Below are 25,638 nucleotides of genomic sequence, written 5' to 3' on the forward strand. Positions count from 1 at the left end.
ATATTAAAATTATAATAACGATTATGTGAGAAGGTTACCAGTGGGCCTGGCATCTCGTAAGTACTCATTAAATCCATGAACCCTCTTTTCCTCCTACTGTTTATAATGTTCATTAGCAATAATAATGTAAGGAAAAGAAAAAGCCACAAGCAGCATTGACCCCAAGCGGGTGTTCAGCGGACATTTTCCGGCAGAAGGAGCCGGCCTGAGCATCCCTGGCCTGCCGGTCAGCCCAGACTGGTGGGTGTCTTGTCTGCTCCGGCCTGAGGGATGCCACCCTCGCTGGGAACTGGGGTGGAGAGGGGAGGAAGGGTGCATCCCACAGGCCTCCAGCCCTCAGCAGGGAATTTGCCTGCGGTTGCATATTGGGCGGGTTACTGGAGATGTTAGCTAGTCGAACAATTCTCTCCCCTGTCAGCTGGCCCCTCCGAGCGAGCGAGCAAGTGAGCCCGAGCTGGGGATGTTATGACAATGGTCGCCCTGGCAACCGCGGAAGGCGTCGGGGTGGCTGGCCGGCCGCTGAGGGGCCTTGGCCTCAGAGCCAGGGCCCTGGTTCTGGATGTGCCACGCCCGCTGGAAGAGGGCTTGGGACTCACGGGGAGAGGCCTGGGCCTCACTTGCAACGAGCCACTGTGAAAATGCCCGAGTACGGACTGTGTGCCAGGCGCTGCTCTGCACGCTGGCTGGAGGGGGTGGGGGCAAAGCCTGTGGAGCTCTTTGGAGCTGGCATTCTGATGGGTGTGTGTGATGGTGATGATGGGGGGCCGTTCCCATGGAAACCAATCAACAGGATCATTTGTGGGCTAACGAGAAGTGCTACTGAGGAAAAAAGCAGGGTGGTGTGACGGTGACATTCGAGGGGGGGGAGTGTTAGGAGGGGTGGGAAGGGGTGGCACCGAAAGGGTAGGAGAGTGCCATTTGTGCCTGCAGCCGGAGGAGGGAGCTCTGGGCAGCGGCAAGAAGTGGGCGCTGTGGGTTCCCGACTTCCAGCTTTCTGCTGCTAGCCAGAAGGCAGCAATAGTGGGGTGCTTGTCGACAGGCAGCCCGGAGGGGTACAGAGCAACTCTCCCTCCATGTGGTTTCAAGGCCAGTGATGCCACATATCTGAGCCTCAGTCTCCTCATGTGTAAAATGGGTGGGCGATGAGACCCTCCGTTGGTGTTGCCGTGGGGTCTCCGTGACGGTGACTTGTGAAACGTAACGGGAAGATGGTCAGTCTGCACTGCACTCCCTTCCAGCTTTCATATGCTCTGCTGTAGTTATTTTATTAAACATTTTTTAACATTTATTTTTGAGAGAGAGAGAGACAGAGACAGAGCATGAGTGAGGGGGAGGGGCAGAGAAAGAGGGAGACACAGAATCCAAAGCAGGCTCCAGACTCTGAGCTGTCAGCATAGAGACCTACATGGGGCTCGAACCCACGAACCGTGAGATCCTGACCGGAGCCCAGGTGAGGTGCTTAACTGACTGAGCCCCCCAGGCTCCCCTGCCTTAGTTATTTTAAAAAATACCACCTATGTGGCACCTGCCTGGCTCATTTGGAAGAGCATGTGATTCTTGATCTCTGGGTCATGATTTCGAACCCCACATTGAGTATAGAGATTACTTAAAGAAATAATAAAATAAAACAAAATAGCACCTAAGCAGTGATAGTTTTGGGCTCCAGCAAACCAAACCCCAGGGACTTGTCCATGGTGGAAGGGTTTATCTTGGTTTAGATTCTAAGTGAAAAGTTCCCCATTTCACATTAGAGATTTCAGACATGATTATTTATAGCTCTGTCACATGTCTTGACTTTAAACAATTTTTTTGTTGTTTATGCGGCTAAATTTACCATCATGCTAATACGGAGTACAGTAATAAGGCACTGAGGATACTCAGATCCAGGAGGATCTGAAAAATTTTTCCATCTGCAGTGGAAGGTGCCAGGCTGCCCCCTGGTGTGCAGATAGAGAACTACATCTCTGGGTTCCTTCTCTCTTGAGACTCCGGGTCCTTAGGACCCCAAGGCCCAGAGACCTTATTTTGCACCCTCACTGCAAAGGCAGGTGGTGGGCTCAGCATGGATGTGCTATTTCCAGGACTGCTGTGTTTCTTTCCTTTCAGGTGGAATCTTTGGACCTTTTACAGTTCAGCTCTGTATGGACTTGAATTGAGGGTGACCTAAAAATAAATTAGGGCACCTGGCAGCGTGAGGACAAACAAAGACCCATTTCCAATTGTGCTTCTCAAACTTGACCTCTAGGCTCTTCGGACCCTCTGCTTCAGCATAGAGCTTTTGGTGAAGAAGGTACAGGGCTGGTAATCCGATCCTGAGTTTAAATTTGTCACGTGAGCTTGGGCGAAATTCCAAGGGGTCTGAGCCTCAGTTCTGCGTCTGCAGCGTGTTAATAACAATCTAACACCCACTTCGGCATTGTTGCGCTGCTCTCCTAGGGCTGTATCCTCAAAACCACTGTGGAAAGTAATTTTTTTAGTGACCTAAGATTAGCTTCATCGCCCCTCACACCCTCTGCGGTAAAGAATAGATGTTTTTGTTTTGCTGACACTTTGTAGCCAATGCTTTTGTAAGATATGATACAATGATTTAGCAGCAAGAGGAAAGGGACCGAAGTATCCAAACAGAACACAAGGCTCACTTTGAAAATATTAGACTCAACAGACATAAAGGCACTCTGTCAAATAGCTATCAAGTAACTAAATGCTCTCAATTTCTGTACTTATCGGAAGGCGGTTGGCCTTCAGGGCAGAAGTCTTCCACCACGGCTAGAGTGGCCTAGTAGGAGTAGCCTTGCCCCAGGGCAGGGAGGATGTGTAATTGGTTTTGTATCCCTAGCTCTTGGTATTTAGAAAGCACTTTAAAAAAAATTACACACACACACACACACACACACACACACACACACACTGACAATGAATGAGTGACAAGCCTTGCTTCCTCTAGAATAAACATAAAACTCCCATAATTATCATCCTATGATCACGGCCCATTGCTCTCTACAAAGCTGTTCTTTTAATTTTGCACCCTTGGTCCCGGGGCTGCTCTTCCGTTCCGGTGGCCTCAGGATTTGTGTTTACATGTCTGTCTCATCCACCCTACCAGGAGCCGGTTCAGGCCTCGCCTGGTACAGATGGCTCTCGGAATGCCCTGGGCCCTCAGTGCTGCTCAGTGAATGCCTGCCACCCCCGGGAACCCCCAGCCCTGGAAGGGCACTGCAGGCCAGGGTGCTGCGCCAGATTCCGGAACTAGGTTTGCGCCCTGGTTTTATAGCCCAAGGGTCCTGATGCGTAAGCGTGTCAGGGAAACAGATGGCTTTCGTTACAGAATTCAGACAGTCGGTGATGTCACTCACGCTTGCCTGACCCTCAGAGTCATTGGGGTGCTTGTGTTTTTTATGAATTCTTGGCCCTTCCCCAGATTGGCTGCATCAGACTTTCTAGGGAATGGGTCTGGAAAACTGATTTTTGAACAGGCACCTCCAGATGATTCTGACGGTCAGGAAATGAGGGAAAGAGGAAGCTAATATGTAAAATCAGGACCTTGGAGAGCTGCAAAACCTCTATGGCCCTCCGTCTCCTCGTCTGTAAAATGGGATATCCCTGGGGTTGTAAAGATTCAATGACATAATATAAGTGAAATGCTTAGCAGAGATATATATAGTTTATAGTTTATAGTATAATTTAGATATAAGCTTTTACATATAAATTTATATATGTATTATATATATTATGGATATTTCTGTATATGTATTTTTTATATACAACTTTTTAAAATATTTATCTTGAGAGAAAGAGCAAGTGGGGGTGGGGTAGGGAGACAGGAGAGAGAGAATCCCAAGCAGGCTCTATGTGTCGGCACAGAGTCCCACATGGGACTCAATCCCACGAACCGTGAGATCATGACCTGAGCCAAAATCCAGAGTAAGACACTTAACTGACTAAGCCACCCAGGCACCCCATAAACTTTTATATACAAACTTATTTAATGAAATGGTTGACATTTTACCTATCACACACATATATATATATCAAGTATTGTCTAAGTACTTTATACACGTGATTTCATGTAATCTTCGAAACTACAGTAAAAATATAAAACTTAATGAAATGACTACCATTGCCCATGTCCCACATGTCTCTCTTGTTGCAAAGTGTCTGATTTTCACGAGATGTGCAGCTCATTATCATATAAATAATGGAAGCTTATAGAAAGATTATAAGATATGCATGCACAGAAATAAGCAAATGCTTCTCACCTGTGATAACTCAGAGGTGCAGTGTAACCTTTTCTCAACTTTAAATGGGGCATCAGTTGGACGTGTATGGTAACGTCACTGTCAGGGCGAAATAGACAATTCATGAGAAGTGTTTTCTGGCCGCATTTGGCTTGGAGAGACGCCCTGTCGGTGGATGGCTGCAGTATTCTAACCACGGATCTTGGGGACCCGGGGCGGGTGGGGGGGAAGCTGCTGGTGCCCAGGGCACCATCTGGGCTCCATCTCTTCCTAGTCCAGCTTCACCCTTGGGGCAGGTTTCTGGGTTTGCCCTGTTTGGATGAGCTGTGCTCTTGTCCGGAAAGGTGATTCTTGTTCTCCTTTGCCTCTAGGGGAAGCCCTGGTCCCGTGCCCACCCCCCAGCCTCCCACCCCCTTTTCTTGCCTACTCCATCTGCTTCCTAAACCTAATGCATCAGAGTGGGGATGCCCCTTGATTCCTGGTCCTGGGCAGGCGAAGGTCTGGTTTCTGGGTGACTCTGGAAACCTCCCAGAATTCAGACATTTCTCCAACAGAGAGTTAGGGCCCAGTGTGTGTGTGTGTGTGTGTGTGTGTGGGGCGCTCAGCCCGCCTTCTGCACAGACAGTATCTCAGGTGATGTCCCGGCAGGCCTGGGAGGAAAGGTGGTATACGTCCATTTTACAGATGAGAAAGTAGAGGCTCAGGGAGCTGACACGACCTGCCAAAGACTTGGAACTGGAATTTAGAAACTCACTTCTCCCACGACACCTGGGAACGTTCTTGAGACGGGTGAAAGGTCCAGGCCCGACTCTGGGTCTCCACCTCCGTGGGGGGGACCCGTGAGCAGCCCCTAGAGCAGCACCCTGGTAAAGGGAGGGAGCTCTAGTCCACGCCCTGGCTCCCTAACTTAAACCGTTGTGCGGATCTGAGTAAGTGATTTAACCTGTTGACGCCTCAGTTTTCTTGGCCACAGAATGGGCTCAGAGGCCCAGCCTCACAGCTGGCATTGTTGCACAGGATTAAAAACGACCAAACACATTCAGAGCACTTATCCCACCACCGTGTCAGGCTCGCCACGAGTACTTAGTAAATGGTGGCTGCTCTCTGGGCTGTTACCCCTGAAAACGCTTTATCCTAGCCGACAACGGTGCCCGCGGCAGACTTCACAGAGCTGCTCCCATCGTGGGCTTTTGACCCGGGTATCAAAGGAATCCTTCATGCAGAAGATTAAAAAGAATGAGGTAGATCTGTATGAACTAACAGGGAAAGATTCTCAAGGCTTGCTACTGAGAACAAAAAGTAAGATACAATTTATATGAAATAAAAACCAAGCCTACATATCCAGTTCTGCTGCACAGTTCACACACACACACACACACACACACACACACACACACACGTGCATAGAGGAAGGGCTGGAAACATCTGAGTAGTTCCCTCCATTACCTCGAGAGAGAAGAGAACCAGCATTGGCTCAAGGAGCAGATGGAGCTTTGGCTTTACCTGAAATAGTCCAGCTTTTTTTTTTTTTTTTTTTAACAAAAAAAGATGCTTGTTAGATAATTAAGGTTAAAGAAAGTTATTTTTTCTGCAGTATTGCGGCTTTGGAATCAGACTTGGGTTTGAATCTTAGGTCTCTACCTACTTGCTGTGCAATTGTGAACAGGTGACTTAACTTCTCTGTGCCTGATTCCTCTGTCTGTAAACTGTAGATCGTCACAGTATCTACTCCTGGGGGTATGTGGCAATTATCATGCTACATTAGCCCTTCAGCCGGGGCTTGGCACTTGAAAGTGCACAATCATGGTACCTTTATTTCCACTTTCATGATTATTTCATTTACATTTCCAAAGCTAGAAAGGGCTCCTTAACCCTTTAAAATCTCCAGTGTCTTCATTATTAACCAGTTTTTTAAAAATGATTATTTTTTTGAGAGAGAGAATAAACATGTGAATGGGGAAGGGGCAGAGAGAAACCCAAGCAGGCTCCACACTCAGTGTGGCTCGATCTCACAACCGTGAGATCATGACCTGAGCCAAAATTACGAGTTAGATGCTTAACTGACTGAGTCGCCAAGGCACTCCCACTATCAACCAGTTGTAATACAAGAAAAACGGTGATAAATTGTATGCTAGTGTATGTAAAAATAAAAGGGCAAGGAATATTTGATTAGGGTTTGCTGGAGAAGGTATCCTTTGAGATGGACTTTGGAGAAAAAGTCAGATTTCTAAGAGTTGATGGAGCAGTGTATCAGTTAGCTACACATCCCACTAATGCTGTGTAACAAACAACTACAAAACTTTAGCTGCGTACAACATGAACATTCATTGGCCATGCTTCGGGGGGGTGAGCTGCAGATTCCCAGTTCTTCTGATCCTGGCTGGGCTCGCTCACAGCCAGCAGCCAGGAAACAGTTGGCTGTTGCAGCCTGAGCTGAGATGCCTCTATCTGGGATGTTCGGGAAGACCTGACTTGGCTCTCTGCAGTACCCCCTGCTTCAGTTGGTTAACTGACTAGCTGGACCCATTCTCATAGAGATCACAGATCCAAGGCAGCAAGTAGAAACGTGCAAAGCCTTTTTCTACTGCCTGAGGCAAGAAGCATTGCCAGCTGATTAAAGAGCTTTGGGCACTGACTCTGCCTCTGTCGTGAGGTCATTGTCAAGGCACATTGCAAAGGGTACGGAGGCAGGAGGCATAAAGGGATTGGCTCATCTTTACACTCTTCCACAGGCGGGTGTAAAAGGACTTCTGGATGGAGGGTCCTGAGCAAAATCAGAGAGAGGCAACATTTGAGGTGATCTGTTTAGGGAACTGGATGGAAACGAAAGAGGTGAGGAAGGAGAAGTGGCTACAGCTGAGCCCTGAATAATGTCTGAATTTGAATATTACTCTATAGAACAGTATTTCCCAAACTCACAAGTTCGATAGCACCCTCATGCTTTTTGCCATATTTTTGTGTGCTCTTTAAGCCAACTCAATTTTTTTTACTTTTTATTAAAAATTTTTTGTTTATTAATTTATTTTGAGAAAGAGAAGGAGAGAGCACAATCAGGGGAGGGGCAGAGAGAGCCAGAGTGAGAGCGAGAAAGAGAGAGGGGGGAGAGACTCCCAAGCAGGCTCCATGCTCTCAGGGTGGAGTTGGACATGGGGTTTGAATCAGGGCTTGAACTCAGGAACCACCTGACCTGCGCCGAAACCAAGAGTCGGACCCTTAACCGACCAAGCCACCCGGGCACCCCAAGCCAACTCAGTTTTTAAAAACATACGTGTATTGAAAAATAAAACACTATGCAACCATTGTAGTGGAAAATTAGTATCACTGGCCCCAAATGGAAGGAAATCAAGAAAATAAATACAATGAAAACAAAAGTGTCATTACTTTGTGCTCACTGTCGCCACCTGCCCAAGCCCGGGGCTGGGTCCTGTTCTCTGTTACAAAGAGAGGTTAGCGAATGTGAGGTGTTAAAGATAGAATATCACGGAGCCGAGGCCGCTTCCCCCATCCACGGTCAGACGGGCGAAGGGAGATTTGGAGAGAGACAGCACTCTTACTGTGTGATCCGTTGTTACTTGAAGCCATGCCTGGGGAACGCCTCGGGTTATTAGCATCACCCACTGACACGCCGCTGGGGAGATGGTGCTGTTCAGGAATGGGTGCCGGAGCAGTGCAGTGACGGCTCGTGGCTCCCGCCGTTCAACATCAGGGCTTTGTCTAGTCTTTCCATCTTCTGTGACCCTCAGTGTTTAGTTAAAGGTGTGAGAGACTGGGGGCGTCTGGCTGTCTCAGAAGAGCATGCGACTCCTGATCTTGGGGTTTCGATATTGAGCCCTGTGTCGGGCTCTGTGCTGACTGTGCAGAGCCTGCTTGGGATCCTCTCCGGCTCTGTCTCCCCTGTCCGTGGGTGTGCGCACTCTCTCCTCTCAAAGTATAGAATGAAACTTGTTTTGTTTTTTTGAGAGACAGGGAGAGACAGTGTGAGCAGGGGAGGGTCAGAGAGAGAGGGAGACAGAGAATCCGAAGCAGGCTCCAGGCTCTGAGCTGTCAGCACAGAGCCTGACGTGGGGCTCGAACCCACAAACCCTGAGATCATGACCTGAGCCAAAGCTGGACACTCAACTGACGGAACCACCCAGGCGCCCCTATAACTAAACTTTTGAAAGAGAAGTAGACATAGCGTTGTTTTTACTTATGTCAAGAAACCTCATTCTTATTTCTTTTGCCATATTTGAAATCTAACACAGACATATATAGGCATAGAATGATAAACGGTAAAACTATTTATTTAGGAGAAATGCCTGAGGAAGGCCAGTCAGCAAAAATCCCAGATTTATAGAGATTGCCAATAAAATAAGCATGTATTACTTTTAAGCAATTTCTGTAAGTTGGATGGATTTTTAAATCCTGTGAATTTCAGAATCAAGATTTAAATAATGAATTAGGAAGACAATTTTTTAAAAATTTATTTGAGAGCGAGAGACAGACAGACAGCATGACTGGGGGAGGAACAGAGAGAGAGAGAGAGAGAGAGAGAGAGAGAGAGAGAGAGAATCCGAAGCAGGCTCCAGGCTCCAGGCTCCGAGCTGTCAGCACAGAGCCCGACGCGGGGCTCAAACTCTGAACGGCAAGATCATGACCTGAGCTGAAGTCACACTTAACTGACTTAGCCACTCAGGTGTCCCTCAATCAATAATCTTACCATTTATTAATAATCTCATCACTAATAATCTCCACTAATCTTAGTTATAATTTTAGTAATCTTAATATTTATTAATCTCATTATTAGTAATCTAGATCTTAATTATACTTATTAATCTTAGTAATCTTAATCGCCCATAATCTTACTATCAAAGATAACTACTGCTGACATTCGTTATATCCCCTCCTAAGGCTCTTTCTCTGCACCCGTACATGTATAGTTTTATAAAATCCATGCATTATGTATACATTATAAATATTATACATATTTTATTTATTGTTTTTAGTGCTGCCATCATATGGACACATTGTAATTTATTTACACCATCCCCTATTGTTGAAGTGTTGGAGTGTTTCCAATCTTTAATCGCTATTATTAATTTAGAGCAAACCTTCATGAATATACTTACTTATTTCTTTAGGATAAAACCTTACAGCAACCCTGTTCTTCAGAAATACATGGAGACAACAGATGTGTAATTTTAAATTTCCTAGTGGCCATATTTACAAAGAAACAGATGAGGGGCACCTGGGTGGCTCAGTCAGTTAAGTGTCCGGCTTCGGCTCAGGTCATGATCTCACGGTTCGTGGGTTTGAGCCCCACGTCGGGCTCTGTGCTGACAGCTCCGAGCCTGGAGCCTGCTTCAGATTCTGTGTCTCCCTCTCACTCTGCCCCTCCCCTACTCATTTTCTGTTTCTCAAATAAACAAACATTTAAAAAATTAAAAAAAAACACGAAGAAACAGATGAAATTAATTTTAGTAATATATTTTAGTTAATTCAGTATATCCAAAATGTTATCATTTAAACCCAAAATGTTATCATTGAAACATGTAATCAGTATAAAAATATTAATGGGATATTTTACATTAATTTTTTCCTACTAAGTCTTTGAAATATGGTTTGGGATTTTACACTTATAGCACATCTCAATTCAGGTGCTAAAATTTCAATTGTATTTATTTATTTACTTTACTTTTTGAAAGAGAGAGAGCATGCGTGACCATGTGAGTAGGGGAGGGACAGAGAGATACACAGAGAGACTCCCAGGCAGGCTCCACGCTGAGCAGGGAGCCCAGCATGGGGCTCAATCCCATGACCCTGGGATCATGACCTGAGCTGAAATCAAGAGTTGGACGCCCAACCAACTGAGCCACCCAGGCGCCCCTAAAATTTCATTAAAATTTTTTTATGTTTATTTATTATTGAGACAGAAACAGAACATGAGTGGGGAGGGGCAGAGAGAGAGGGAGACACAGAATCCAAAGCAGGCTCCAGGCTCTGAGCTGTCGGCACAGGGCCCCACTTGGGGTTCAAACCCACGAACCACAAGATCATGACCTGATTCGAAGTTGGATGCTTAACCGACTGAATGTGCCACCCAGGCGCCCCCTAATATTTCACTTTAAAGTAAAGTGTAAGTTTATTAAAAGAACAGTTATATTTAGCAGAAAAATATTCTATATGGCTTCCATTTTTTAATTCCAGTTAAATAAAATGTAAAATTCCATTGGTCAGACAAGCCACACATGGCTGGGGGACCACTGTTTTGGACATTTCACACAGACATTAGATCAACTTCAATTAAAAAAAATTTTTTTTTTTAATTTTTGAGAGATACAGAGAGGCAGCTCGAGCACGGGAGGGTCAAAGAGAGAGGGAGCTACAGAATGTGAAGCAGGCTCCAAGCTCTGAGCTAGCTGTCAGCACAGAGCCTGATGCGGGGCTCGAACCCACGAACTGTGAGATCATGATCTGAGCTAAAGTCGAACACTCAACCGACTGAGCCACCCAGGCGCCCCTCACCCTCATTTTTATAAACCAAAGCAGAGATGGGAGTGCGTGTGGGTCTAGGATCTGAGAATCCACTGACAGGTGTCAGGATCTGAAAAAACAACTTCATCTCAAAAATGAGGTGATAGAACCTGGGAAAGGATGAGGAATAAAAAGGAAACTCTATTCATTAAGGGAAATAGGTAAAAAGTAAGAAAACTGTACGAATCAGACGTAGGTGAGAATCTCCACAAGGCGAACAGTGGTTCTGGGGAAGGAAGTCAGTCTGGCAGAAGTAGAGGCCCAAATGCAGTTAGGAAATTCCCTAAATTCAGCAGATTGAGCAAATCAATAAAAGTATTGAGGATTGTTTTTCTCGCTGCCTGAGTGACAGACGTGGGAAGACAAAGATAGAATAAACCCTATGGTGTTGGATTGTGATTGGAGGTATTGGCTACCAATACATGTAGATAAAAAAAGTAAGTGTAGGCATGAACTTGTATATCTACATTTATGTACATAGATGTATTTCACAAGCACACATATATTGCCCGGGCTGTCCACTGAGGAACTTGGAAATGAACACACCCCAAGGTCAGTAAGCACACCAACACCCAAATCTTGGCTTCTAAATACCATGTCCCATTCAGAGGAAGCAAAGCTCTCTGGGAGATAGGGCTGACTCCATGGCTGGGGCAGGAAAGGAACAAGATGAGCCTGGAAAATCAAAGAATAATTGTATGTACATCAAAATATGTTTCTTTCAAGTTCTTTTTTGTACCTCTGTAAAGAAAATGGTTAAAACAAGCCAGAAAATAAAAAGACAGATGGGAGAAGTCTGTAGATACCTTAGTTGAAAGCCTTGTTCTGATGTATTGATAGACCCTATTCATTCAGAAATAAGTTAGAGAAAAACATTCCTTTTGGCATTTTTTAGTCTAAAACTCTAGATTGGGGGGCGTTTGGGTGGCTCAGTCAGTTAAATGTCTGACTCTTTTTTTAAAATTTTTTATTAAAAATTTTTTTTTAATGTTTTTTATTTATTTTTGAGAGACAGAGACAGTGTGAGCAGGGGAGGTCAGAGAGAGAGGGAGACACAGAATCAGAAGCAGGCTCCAGGCTCTGAGCTGTCAGCACAGAGCCCGACGTGGGGCTCAAACCCACGAACTGTGAGATCATGACCTGAGCCAAAGCCGGAAGCTGGGCGCTTAACCAACTGAGCCACCCAGGCGCTCCAAATGTCTGACTCTTGATTTCTTTCGACTCAGGTCATTATCTATCTCATGGTTCATGAGATTTAGCACCACCTTTAGCTCTGTGCTGACAAGTGTGGAGCCTGCTTGGGATTCTCTCTCACTCTCTCTCTCTCTGCCCCCACCCCCCACTTGTGTGCACACTTGCTTTCTCAAAATAAATAAATAAACGTAAAAAACCCCCAAAACTCTAGATTGAGATTTCAAATGAGAATTGGAACATTGATACGTTAACTGAATATAATTTTGTGCCACGATTGCCATGGAACATAGGCTTATCAAGAAGAACGGCAACTTTCATTTTATTAGTAAGATGAATAGAGTTACTATTAACTTGAGAGTGAGTTTTCTGGGGCCACCTGGGTGGCTCAGTTGCGCATCGGACTTCGGCTCCAGCCATGATCTCATGGTTCGTGAGTTGTAGCCCCACATCGGGCTCTCTGCTGCCAGCCTGTCAGGGCAGAACCCACATCAGAGTCTCTGTCCCCTTCTCTCTACCCCTCCCCAGCTTGCACTCTCTCCCAAAAATAAATAAAAAATTCTTTTCAAAAATTAGTTTTCTGGTTTCTTCCAATGGGCTTCCGTCTCAGGAAGCCTCTCCCGTAGGGCGGCAGGGGTGTCCCTGGGCACCTTCTGGCTCTCAGGGTATCCCTCCCCCACCAACTGTAAAGGGAAGTGGGGGCTGCGTGCTGAGCACTTGGGAGGGGTTCCTGGGGAGTGTGCCCTCTGGCTCACCTGTTCTCCTTGACCCAAATGCTGCGGCCAGGCCTGTGTCGTGTACCCACCCCGCCCCTCCGGTGATGGGGGTGGGTGAATCCAGTGTTACCAGAACCATATGGACTGGGATCCCAAGAAAGAAGGGTCCCCAAAGGAAGCTGGAATCATCCTTTCAGCAAAAGGGGAGCGCAGACTAGCTGAGCATTAGCACCGATGCCCACTACCGTCACCCCTGCTCCGAATCTTGTGGTCTGAGAATTCCAGGATTGCCTTCTTGATAAATGTCGGTTTCCACTGCTTTGAAATAGCAAAGGCATTTACCCACTTAAGGGTTTTATTTTTGTTTCACTTAATGATCTTTATTAAATTATTTTATTTTTACATATTTATTTTGAGAGAGAGAGCACATGTGCTCACATGCAGGGGAAGGGAAGAAAGAGAGAGAGGGAGAGAGAGATGCGGGGCTCTATCTCCTCAACCATGAGATCATGACCTGACATCAAGAGTCAGACGCTTAACTGATGGAGCCGCCCGGGAGTCCCTAAATATATTTTAAATGAGGACAATGACAGTATGCTTTGGGTAAAGACTGAAACCAAGCAAAAGTATACTTACATTCAACCATTTTTCCTCACCCCTTCCAGAGTCTCCTGTCCCACGTTAGCAGTCAGGGGTGTGTCTTTTGTTAATGTTGTTAGTTTTTTTTTTTTATACAGAATTTTTTTTAATGTTTTTTATTTATTTTTGATACAGAGAGAGACAGAGCATGAAAGGGTCAGAGTCAGAGAGAGGGAGATACAGAATCGGAAGCAGGCTCCAGGCTCTGAGCTAGCTGTCAGCACAGAGCCCGACGCGGGGCTCGAACCCACGGACATGAGATCTGACCTGAGCCGAAGCCGGAGGCTTAACCGACTGAGCCACCCAGGCGCCCCAATGTTGTTAGTTTTTATGTAACTCGTTTTCCTCTCTTATGTCAGGGCATCTCCCTAAAAGTGTGGGTTCACATCCATGTCATTCTAAAGGATTTTGTGAATTTGGGAATATTCGCATGTGAATTAAGATTCACATAGTATGAGAGGGTTTAAGTGAAACGTTCCTCTGCTGTACTTTTCATGTCCATGACTTATTTTCTGTATAACTGGAAGTTTCTACCTCTTAATCCCCTGAAAAGCACAGCATTGGGAACATAGTCAATGATATTGTAGTCACGTCGTATGGTGATGGATGTGACTGCCCTTCCCCACTTACGGTAGTGAGCACTGCGTAATATACAGAATTGTCGAATCACTATGTTGTACACTTGGAACTAATCCAGTATTGTATGTTGGCTATACTTCATTTAGAAATAAACAAAACAAAACAAAACAAAAACTGTTCCTCCCACCCCTCTTTCCCACCCCTCACTCTCCTCTTCCCTAGAATATTAGGAATCCTCCCAGAGGGAGTGTGCAGGTATAAAGATATGTAGGAGCGCCTGGGGGGCTCAGTCAGTTAAGCGTCTGACCGTGGTGGCTCAGGTCATGATCTCGCGGTTCTTGGGTTCGAGCCCCATATCGGGCTCTGTGCTGACAGCTCAGAGCCTGGTGCCTGCTTCAGATTCTGTGTCTCCCTCTCTCTCTGCCCCTACCCCCTCTTCTTCTTCTCTCAAAATAAATAAACTTAAAAAAACAGGAGTGGGACGGGGTCCGGGCGCGGCGGAGGCAGCGGGGACATCCTTGCTGCCTCTCCCGCGGCGGCGCCTCTGAGTCGTGTCCTCTGCTCTCCCCGTGTCTCCGCAGAGCAAGCTGGTGAAGTACTTCAGCCGACAGCTGTCCTGCAAGAAGAAGGTGGCCCTGCAGGAACGCAACGCAGAGCTGGACGGCTTCCCCCAGCTGCGGCACTGGTTCCGGATCGTCGATGTGCGCAAGGAAGTCCTAGAGGTGACCAGACCCCGCCCCCTCCGTCCCCTGCCCCTGGGAGTGCAGTGTGTGCCTGGCACATAGCAGGTGCTCAGTAAATATGTGTTGGGTGAAGGCACAGAGGATCTTCGATGCTGTCTAGACGGGTTGAGTGTGGTCCTCCATTCAGCCGGCTGCTCCTGCCGCCCTCATGAGCTCAGCCACCCTGGCCAAATCCCGTTCCCTTGTAGACCCGTGCTGCCCCGCAGAGCCGTCTGCTGTGATGGAAGTATTTTATGCCTCGGCTGTCCGACGCAGTGGCCACCACGGATGCAGCCTCGAGCACCTGAACTGTGATTAGCGAACACAGATTTTAATTGTATTTAATGTTAATCACTGTGGCCAGTGGCCACCATATTGGACACCACAGTCTGAGGGCCTTAGTTTTCTCATCTGCTAAGTGGGGTCATGACCGTCTCCTCTTCTGAAGGAGCTCATACGATAAAATGAGATGATCCACATAAAATGTTAAACTCACCATCCGGCACCTAATAGCATTCAGTAAGTATTAGCTTATTATTATTGAAAACTTTGGAAGTAACAGGAGTGGCCAGGTCCTGAAAAATCTCAAGGATAGGGAGATTTTTCCTACCCTCTTAGATCTCAGCTCATGGCTGTTTCCAGTAAACGGTCTATCCCGTCCCAATGAAACCCACTCAGGTTCATTGACTAAATGGGGCCGAGCGTTGTCCTAAGGGTTTTACACCCAGGATCTCAACGGTGGAGGCTATTTACACCCTCACAATGACCTTTTGAGGTGGGGACGATTATCCGAATTGTGCAGATCTGGAATCTTAGTCTCAGAGTTGAAGTGGCTTCCCTTGCTGGTGACTGGATGGGGCCATCAGGAGACCACAGCTCGCGGCTTGGGGGGCAGGGGGAGGCCCTGTGCTTTCTCTCCCTTTCCCGCTGGGCGGGGACTCTCTGAGCTGGTAGAAGAGAGGGTGCCAGGGCACCGGGGTGGCTCAGTCGGTTAAGCTTCCGACTCGGGCTCCTCATGATCTCATGGTTCCCGAGGTCAAGCCTCGCGTCATGCTCGCTGCTGTCGGCTCAGAGCCAGCCTAGATCCTCGGTCCCCCTCTCTGCCCCTCCCCCTCTCAAAAAAGAAGAAGCATTAAAACAGAAGGGTGCCCCCCACACCTGCAGGACCGAATGCCATTCCTCACGGTGCACCCTTCTTGTCTGAAGTTTTTTTCAGACCTTGACCTCTATGTCAGCTCACCTGACCTGAACCCACCAGATCCTGAGCGAGACAGAGGACCCCACGTTCCTCCACCCCTGCCCCCATCTCATGCGTGGACACTTGGTGGTGTGTGGCTCTATGTTATTTCATTTCCAGGATGGAGGTTTCCTGTGAATATTCTTGAAATGACAGGTCATATATAACTACAGACAGTACATCTTATTTTATTTAAGTTTATTTATTTATTTAAAATATTTTAATGTTTTTTTATTTATTTCTGAGAGAGAGAGACAGCATGAGCAGGGGAGGGTCAGAGAGAGAGGGAGACACAGAATCTGAAGACAGGCTCCAGGCTCTGAGCCGTCAGTACAGAGCCCAACGCGGGGCTCGAACCCACAAACCGTGAGATCATGACCTGAGCTGAAGTCGGATGCTTAACTGACTGAGCCACCCAGGCACCCTGATTTATTTATTTTGAGAGAGAGAAGACAGCACAAGTAGGGGGAGGGGTGGAGAGAGGGAGAGAAGGGGAGAGAGAGCCAAGCAGGTTCTATGCTGGCAGCACAGAGCCGGAGGCGGGGCTCAAACCCATGAAGCCGTGAGGTCATGACTCCAGAGAAACCAAGAGTCGGACACTTAACAGCCTGCGCCCCCCGGGCCCCCCAGACAGTACCTCTTATTTGCACGGGCCAGTCCACGTTGGGGAGGCTTAGGGACCATGGATTTATCCAGTGGGATCAATACAGAGACACAGTCTTCTCGGCCAGGGTTGAAAACTGGCGGCCCTCAAGCGATACCTTGTATGTGATCCAGTCTCTGTTTATCTGATGTAGCGTTCTCACAAAAATGTTTGAGCCAATATTTAAAAGCTAAAGAGTTTGCATAAACAAAACCCAGATCTCTGACTTCTCTTGAAAAATCCGAATTGCTGAAGACACTGAACGAAATTCCCGTCTAGTGGCCCTGAACCGAATTCTGCCGCCCTGTGGCTCTTACAGGCTCCGGCTGGTAGGCCGTGCTGCTCAGGTACATTTATCTGGCCTGCAGGGGTTACTCTGTTCCAGTGCTGAGCCCCGGGCCACTCAGCAGGGGGTGGGCAGGGAGCTGGGGTCCCAGCTGTCTGTCTGCAGCTCCTGTGTGAGTCCTCCAAGGTCCCCTTTCTGAGGAGGAACCAGCAGTATGAAAAAGGCTCCCGAGTGACTGCCGGAGTTCACACTTCCTTCCTGTGTGACCCTGGGCAAGTGGACAGACCTCTCTGAATTTAGCATCCTAATGCCAGACGGACGGTGATGATGAAAGGACTTAATGTGGTCTTTGTGACATTCAAAGAAAATCCAAGAAAGGCACTTAAAACAGTGCTCCGTCTACTTCATTTTCATTTGTGATGATTATTTTATCAGACGGAAGTGCATCTATTCTTTTAGTCTGGGTTTGTTAAGGCTTTATCCATTTTTGATGTCATTATTACTTTTGTGATTTTTTTGTGACCCCAAATTTCAGTGAAATTCTGGTATCTGGGGGGTAAATTAGAAGATTAAAGTGCACAAGTGAATCCTGCAGCGAAGAAAGTTCTTTAATGTTGAGAATGGGTTCTTCTAAATATGATTTGCTTTGTACCTTCAGACCCTTGTCACTTTTCTTAAAGTGGGGTTCATGTGCAGTGCGGGAGCTGGATTATTCTCTCCTGTTCCTTGCCCTAATCCATTGGAAAGGCACTGACTGGGCTTCATGGCTTTTACCCTGCCTGTTTTTTCTTGGGGGGGGGGGAAGAATTTTTTTGCTAATGCAGTTTTCCCCCTTCTGGCCAGTTTATGTGTGTGCATTGGGGGTGTGTGTGCGCCTGTGTGTGGAGGGCGTAGGTATCTGATTTTGTTGTAATACACAAACATAGCCACAAGAGGGCAGAAGTATTCCACAGTATTGTCCTAGAATCTCCATCTTTAGGTATTGAAAATTCATATTTAAATAATAATATATGTAAAAACATTGGATTCCATTAACTGGTATAAAATGAAGGCTCCCTATTTGGTACTCATGTATAGATGTCGATGCATAAATATGCACAAATCATAAAGATGCATAAATATCAAAGTTTGACAAATGTAAAGGTATATCTATATTATGGTGTCTCCAGGGACACATCATTTTGAGGAAGGGGGGAGTGGGAAGGACCACTTGCCCAAGGCATTTATAGCTGGCAATCCTGACGGTTCTGTTCCCAGCTGATCTCTCCAGAGGTATGCCTGTCCCCGCCCCGTTCGCTACCCCAACCTTACCATCTTGTCTTAGAATGCAAAGTCATGCCCAGTGGGGCTCAGACACCAGTCCAATGTCATTTCCAGCACTGAGCTTCCCACAGTGTTCCAGCTTACTGCCCCTTAGGGTTCCCAAAGTCCCAATCTAGATTCTAGAATGTGTGACTGGAAAATAGCCATCAAGAGACTCGGGCTATAGCCAGTTTGCTCTGCTCCAAGTTCACCCTGTACTGGGGACATGCCAAGCTGAGCAGGAGACACAGAGGGCCATCCAGAGACAAGGACAGTGGAGCCCTGCCCCACAGGGGGACAGATAATTAACTAGCGCCAGCTGTGTGCTAAGGATAGGTGCGACTTTACAAAGTATATGCGATTAAGACACTGATTGTACAAGGTGACTTGCCGGGGGTAATGAGTGGCAAAGCTGTCTTGGATTCAGTGTCTCCCCCTCTCTCTGAACCTCCCCTGCTCAAGCTGTCTCTCTCTCTCTCTCTCTCTCTCTCAAAAATAAATAAAACATTAAAAAAAAAAAAGCTGAGATTCAAACCGAGGCCTGTTTGACCCAGGAGTCCGAGACCCAACCCTCGCAAGGGCCGGGTGTTCCGCTGGGTACCGCTAGAGGGCAGCACAGAGGCTCAGCCCCCTTCCCCTTCCCTCTGGGTGCTTTGAGGGCTGTTCACCCAGCTCCTTTCTTCCCTCCTGTAGGAAATCACCCCCGGCCAGCTGAGTCTGGAGGACCTCTTGGAGATGACAGATGAGCAGGTGTGTGAGACCGTGGAGAAATACGGAGCCAACCGGGAGGAGTGTGCCCGCCTCAATGCCTCCCTCTCCTGCCTCCGCAACGTCCACATGTCAGGTGAGCAGGCCCCGGGGATGGAGACGCGTCCCCAGCACCTCTACCTCGGTTCCTCCAGCTTCCTGTGCCCGCTCTGCAGGCCACAATGAGACAGAGTCAGCTTCGGATGGTAAACGCCACTCCGGGCAGAGGAAAGAGGGGCAGTGGTGGGGTCAGCTCTTGGAAACTCCTGCTCAAGGAAGAGCTGAGGCCAGAGAGCATTTGGGTCTGGATCCTAAGGGCCCAGATATGGAAATAGAGAGCGTGCATAGGCGATCAGAGTCTTTTTATCGGAGACGTTCTTAAATGCCCTTATTTTTGGGGTCCACGTCCATCTTTCTTCTTCCTCCTCTCCCTCTTCCTCTTCCTCCTTCTTCTCAAACAATATACATTTATTGTAAAACAAAACAGAAGTCAGAAAGACAAAAAAGAAAATGACCACCCCAAGCCCTCCTTCTAGGGAACCTACTGTTGTCATTTTGGTGACGTTTTTGGTGTAATCCTTCCAGACAAGTGGGTTTGTGCGTAACTATTTTTAAACCATAGGATTAGGATTATCTGTACACATTTGAAAAGCTGGGTTTTTTTTTCAACCTCATGAAATAACTTCTGTGACTTGTTTCATCAGTTTGGGGTCCAAATTGTTAAACAGAATTCAACCAGACATCAGTTACGAATCAGGCAGCATCCCTTCCAGCAGGTAGAGAAGCTGTACCAGGTGGGGGAGGGGGAAGGGTTTTATACGCAGGAGGGAGGGGCAAGGGCGTCCTTAACAAAACAAAAAGGAAGATTGTTCCAGGAGGGGTTAAAACTAATTAAGTCTGGGTTTGCTATCTGGGGAGGGGGGGCGAATGACTCCACTTTGGGCGTGGTTTTTTTTTCTTTCTTAACATCTTCTTCAATCCTTCCCCATAATCGCGCAGACCCCTGTTTGCCTTTACTAGCAGTACATGACGTATCACCCTCTTGAGGCTGCCTGCTTCTCCCTAATTCACGATTCCCCCACAAATTCTGGGGCCTTTGATCCGAAGGGGTCAGCTCTGCACACACCAGCCAAAGGGTCATTGGTCCCTCTGCATGCTTGTTTCCATTTTCGCCACAAGGTGTCACTGTAGAGCTTTACTCCGGGCCGGTCAGGCAGATGCTTATCCACAGATCAACCTTTGCTGGATTCAAATGGAACATTCAACGCGTGTTTACTGACTCCTGTGTCCAGCGGGGCCGGGGTACAGCAGTGAATGAAAGAGAACTTATTTGACCCAGGTTACTGGCCCAGACCCCATGCATGCTCTTCTGTAGTCTTCCTAGCAGATCCTTATCAAAGCTAATCAAAGGGACCCTGAGTTGCGGGCTGTCCTGTCATTGAAAGATATGGTAGCATCCCTGACCTCTACTGACTAGACACCAGGAGCACCCTCTCTCACCCCCGTCCCGGCCATGACGAACAAAAATGTGCCCAGATAGTCTGGTGAACACTGCCACGTAGCTTTCCAGAAAGTTTGTCTCAATTTATGCCCCTCCCCCATCCTCCTCGCCTGCCCCCTACAAGGCCTGAGAGTGAGGATGGAAGTTAAGTTCCTAATTGCTTTTCAGATTTCAGTTCGCGTCTTCTCATAGAGTTACGCTACCGGGTTTGGAGACGTTTATAAGAGGAGCTGGCCTCCAGCTCTGGGCTGAGGTGTTTATGTTAACCCTCCGTGGGCCGGGCACTCAGCCTTTGTGACATCCTGGGCTGGGTGACACCTTGAGAGGGCCTCTGATCTGATCAAGACACACAGAAATGAGGCACATGGAGGCGGGGGCTCAGTTAGTTGAGCCTCCACCTCTTGATTTTGGCTCAAGTCATGAGTCCTGGAGTTGCAGGATCAAGCCCCGCATCTGGCTCTGCGCTGAGCATGGAGCCGGCTTAAGATTCTCTCTCTCTAAAATAACAATAATAGGGGCGCCTGGGTGGCTCAGTTGGTTAAGCGTCCGGCATTGGCTCAAGTCATGATCTCACAGTTCGCGGGTTCGAGCCCCACGTCAGGCTCTGTGCTGACAGCTAGTTCAGAGCCTGGGTTCTGCTTCTTATTCTGTGTCTCCCTCTATCTCTGACGCTCCCTTGCTCACACTCTCCCTCAAAAAATAAAATAACAGTAATAAAAAAGATACACAGGAATGAATCAGATTTGCATTGCAACTCTGCACACACTCACACGGGGTGTACCCACACAGGTACGTAACTGAAATGAGTCTCCTGGAATGAAGAATTACCGTGAAACTCAGTATTTTATCTTCTGTGCTATTTTATTCTGTATCACTGGTAATGGCAATACTGGTCAATACCAATACTGGTAATGACCCCCCACTTTCAGGTCACACCTCACTTATGGGTTGGGAGCCATGGTGTGGAAAACACCAGTCTCTTTACTCCTTGTGGGGAAGAACAAAATTTCCCTCTACCCTTCTGGGTACTTGGCTGAATGGCCAATATAATAGAAGACAGATTAACAGAAGTTCTGGAGGCAAGGGAGAGCTCCAGGGACACTGAGTAACTCCTCAGGGTGGCCGATCTCTAGCTAAACCACATCCCTAGCTAAAGACAAAAGAGGGGCAGAGACGGAGGTGGGGGAGGCAGTGATGGGACATGGCAGGAAAGATACAATTAACAAGGGTAAGGTGGTTGTGCAGAAGTCTCCACTGATAGAAGTTTCTAGAGATTTAGCGTCACCTTGCTGATACTGAGCTGTGGAGGTTTCCCTCCTCAATGTCGGTGTCTTTTACAAAAGTGCAACTTCTAATCCATTTTCAGAGCTTCGCCTGTGTCTGCTGTTTCTTAAAAATAATCAGTCGAGGGGCAGCTGGGGGGCTCAGTTGGTTAAGCGGCTGACTTCAGCTCAGGTCATGAGCTCACGGTCCATGAGTTCGAGCCCCGCGTCGAGCTCTGGGCTGACAGCTCAGAGCCTGGAGCCTGTCTTCAGATTGTGTCTCCCTCTCTCTCTGCCCCTCCTGCATTCATGCTCGTGATCTCTCTATCAAAAATAAATAGAAACATTAAAATAATCAGCATAAAATCACCCTGATGCCAAAGAGACCTATTTTGGGGTAGCAGGTTCTGCTCCCTCCATCCTCACGCCTCTACCCACGCTTCCCAGGCAGCTGAGACTCCATCTACAGTGTCCTGCCCTAAGGCCACTGGGACCTTGACAGCAGTGGCTGAGTGCTGCGTGTGCCCAAATCCTACTGCACTTAGTACGAGGTCAGCATGGGGAGGAGCTCAACTCAGTGCGCACGGGGTGCGTGAAGAACCCTTTATTACTTGTCACAAGTAAGGGGAGCCCTTGAAGCATGGCCTCTCCCAGCAGCGAAACACGGGGGCCGGGGTTTGAAGCTACAGGCGCATGCGTATTCGTGGAGGAGCTTGGCAAAGGACGCTTCAGTCTAGAATTGGGGCAAAAGTCGTCCTAAGGTGCTGGAGCCCAGGTCCTGGTTGATGGACGTCACGGGGCCAGCCCGGGTCGGCGTCCTCAGTGCTCTGGCTCCGGCTTGGGCAGCGTCTGCGTGCTCAGAGGGGCTTGAATCCTGCAAAAACAACACAAGAGTGGGCGCTAGGTCAGTTTTTACTCAAAACAGTGCTGGGAGTTTTACCACTGATTTATTGCCTCTGCAGCGGCTGGACTAGGTCCTGGCTTGGGAGTGGCTGTTTGTTTTTTACATGCTTTTGTTTCCTTAAAATCATTAACTACTGAGGTCTGTTTTTCTGCAATGTTAACATATACCAGGGAGTTTTGCAAAGAAACGTGCTTGTGTGAAGAGGTGCGGGTCAGGCATCGATCACAAAGTGGCTGGGGTCCTAACATGGCTCTTCTGATGCTAAGAAAGCGGGATCTCATCTTTATTTTTCTGGGAACCCCTACCTCTGTTTTGTCTCCACACTCAGCTCCAAACTTCCTTAGTGTCATACTTTATTTCTGTTCCTCCTGTAAACAAAAGGGACACTTGTCAGATTTTAATTTAAATTTTAACCTTTTGCGGGGGAGGGAGATTTATTTTTTATTTTTTAATTTTATTTTTGAGAGAGAAAGAGAGAGACAGAGCACAAGGAGGGGAGTGGCAGACAGAGGGAGACACAGAATCGGAAGCAGGCTCCAGGCTCTGAGCTGCCAGCACAGAGCCTGATGCGGGGCTTGAACTCACAGACTGTGAGATCATGACCTGAGCCGAAGTCGGTCCCTTAACCGACTGAGCCACCCAGGTGCCCCTAATTTTTTAATTAAAAAAATGTTTGTTTATTTTTGAGCCAGTGCAGGGGGGGGAGGGGCAGAGAGAGGGGGACAGAGAATCCAAAGTGGGCTCTGTGCTGACAGGCTGACAGCAGCGAGCTTGAGGTAGGGCTTGAACTCATGAACGGTGAGATCACGACCTGAGCTGAAGTCGGACGCTCAACTGAGGTGCCCCAGATGCCTATCTCCCCTCCGGAGTGCAGGGATCGTGTTCCATCTGGCACACTGTAGGGACTTAGTAAATATTTCTGAATTAATATACCTTTCCCCACATGAAGCCCATACAAATCACTGGTGGTTTACAGTACATGGCCTGTTGCATGGATTACAGAGCAAGCTCAGGACTTGGCTTCTCTTTGGAGCTCCGCCATTCACGTCCCCGCCCCCCCAAACCTTAAATATAGTGGATAAATCTACTAGTTACTTAGAGTTTCCCAGATCCAGCATGGATTTCACATCACTGCCTGGAGTTCCCTTTCTCTTAGTCCTCTAGTTAATCCCTGCTCATCCTCAGACCCGAATCCTGCTTCAAAGCCTCTGCGCTTTGTTGAATGAATGAATGGATGAATGAATGAATGGATGAATGAATGAGTGGATGAATGAATAAATACTTCTGTCACCACTTGACTGTAATTTACAGTGATTGTCATTTCCTTGCCTCCCTTCCTCATCTGACTGTGCTCTTCCCTCGGGCTGGGACACTACTTTGAAACCTTGCTCCTCGTTCAGATTGCCCTGTTGAGGGAAGATCCAGAAAGCCGCTTGGTGTGCTTGCTTCTGATCTCCACCAGGGGGAAGCAGTGAGCCATCCTCCGTCGGTTCTTTTAAATAACTCTTCTCTCAAAAATGATCATCAGTTCCTTAGAAACGGCTAATGATCTTGGGAGCTGGATGGTTCCATCATTTCCTGCCCTTCACTTTACCCAAAAATATATCCCAAACTAGGGGGCAGACTAGTGTCTTTCCCACCAGACTCTTAGACTTAAGCGTCCTACTGTATTTATTCGCCTTTCTAGCCCCAGCTCTCAGCCAGAAGGCTGGTGTCCTTCACAGCGATGAAAGCAGATATTTTAAGTTCCAGCGTGTAGCGGTGATTCGACGCATGTTCGCTAAATGACTGGAGGGATGCAGGTCATATTGAGGAGCTCATGGGAGCACATGGAGACAAGCTTTATGCCTTTATTTTAAATTTGGGACTCTTATCTTAGTTTCCTCCTTGGGTTTTGGGGATATCTTTATTTCCCAGTGTCCAAGAAGCCCCAAAGTTAGGAAAAAATTAACCCTTCTTCCCATCTCTGAGCTTCTTAGATCAGCCTGAGCCTGAAACCGAAGAATACCCAACTGTTCTGTTTATAAGTTCTTGTCATAGCGGATGTGGCCTGAAACAAACAAACAAACCAAAAAAACATTCATGCATTCATTCAACAAAATGTATTTGGGGATGCCTGCAGTATGTCAGGCACTGTTCTGATCTCTGAAAGTGCACGCTTTGTGTCTGTCCTCAAGGGGTTTATGTGCCGTCGGGGGGACAGATGACACGTTGTAATCGTAATGAGCAAGTACATTCAAAGTCTGTTAGGAGGAGTGCTGTCAGGGAAGAAGATGTGGGGGGGGGGCGTGCCCTCCGGGAACGGGAAGGGGGCAGGTTGTCCCACTAACCAGCTGGTCAGGGCAGGCCTCCTTCCTCTTCGGTTCTCCTTCCCGCTTCCCCTTCTCAGTCCTTCAGTGGCTGCTCGCAGTCTGGAGTCTGGAATCAGACAGACTTGGGTTCCACCAAACCCCGGGTCTGCCGCCTGTCAGCTGTGTGACCTCGAGTCTGGCGTCTCACGATTCTGAGCTTAGTTTCCTCAGTACAAGGATTAAGATGATGGTCATTTTCACCCGTGGGTTCTTGGTAGGATTATGTGAGGTGATACAGGCGGAGCACAGGGCCTGGCTTGGATTAGATACATGATAAGTCTTGTTGTCACCGTTACTGTCATTGTCATCATTACCATCGCCTCACCCCCATCCCACAACCACCATCACCACCATCTGTACTGCATTTCCACCATCATCAGCACCATCATCATCACCAATATCATTACATCATCATCATCACCACCAGCACCATCACTATCACCATCATCACTGTCATCAACACCAACATCCTCACCATCATCACATCACCGCCAGTATCACCACCAACCTTAACCACCGCCATCACCACCACCGCCACAATTACCATCATTACCGCCACCACCACCATGATTACCATCACCATCACCACCACCACCACCATCACCACCACGATTAGCATCACCATCACCACCACCATCACCACCACGATTATCATCATCATCACCACCACCACAATTACCATCACCACCACCATCACCACCACTACCATCACCACCACCATCACCACCACCACGATTACCATCATCATCATCATCACCATCACCACCACCACGATTACCATCACCATCACCACCACCACCACCACCACCA

General features: G+C 47.6%; 1 protein-coding gene across 1 annotated transcript in view; it reads left to right on the forward strand.

Moving 5' to 3' along the window:
- KSR2 (kinase suppressor of ras 2) overlaps positions 1 to 25,638 on the forward strand; it is a 410,482-nt gene that overhangs the window by 73,010 nt on the left and 311,834 nt on the right. The window contains 2 exon segments of the mRNA XM_029922908.1: positions 14,455 to 14,595; positions 18,757 to 18,907. Coding sequence (XP_029778768.1) covers positions 14,455 to 14,595; positions 18,757 to 18,907 — 292 coding nt within the window.

This window comes from Suricata suricatta, chromosome 14 (genome assembly GCF_006229205.1).
Source record: "Suricata suricatta isolate VVHF042 chromosome 14, meerkat_22Aug2017_6uvM2_HiC, whole genome shotgun sequence".
Taxonomy (NCBI): Eukaryota; Metazoa; Chordata; class Mammalia; order Carnivora; family Herpestidae; genus Suricata; species Suricata suricatta.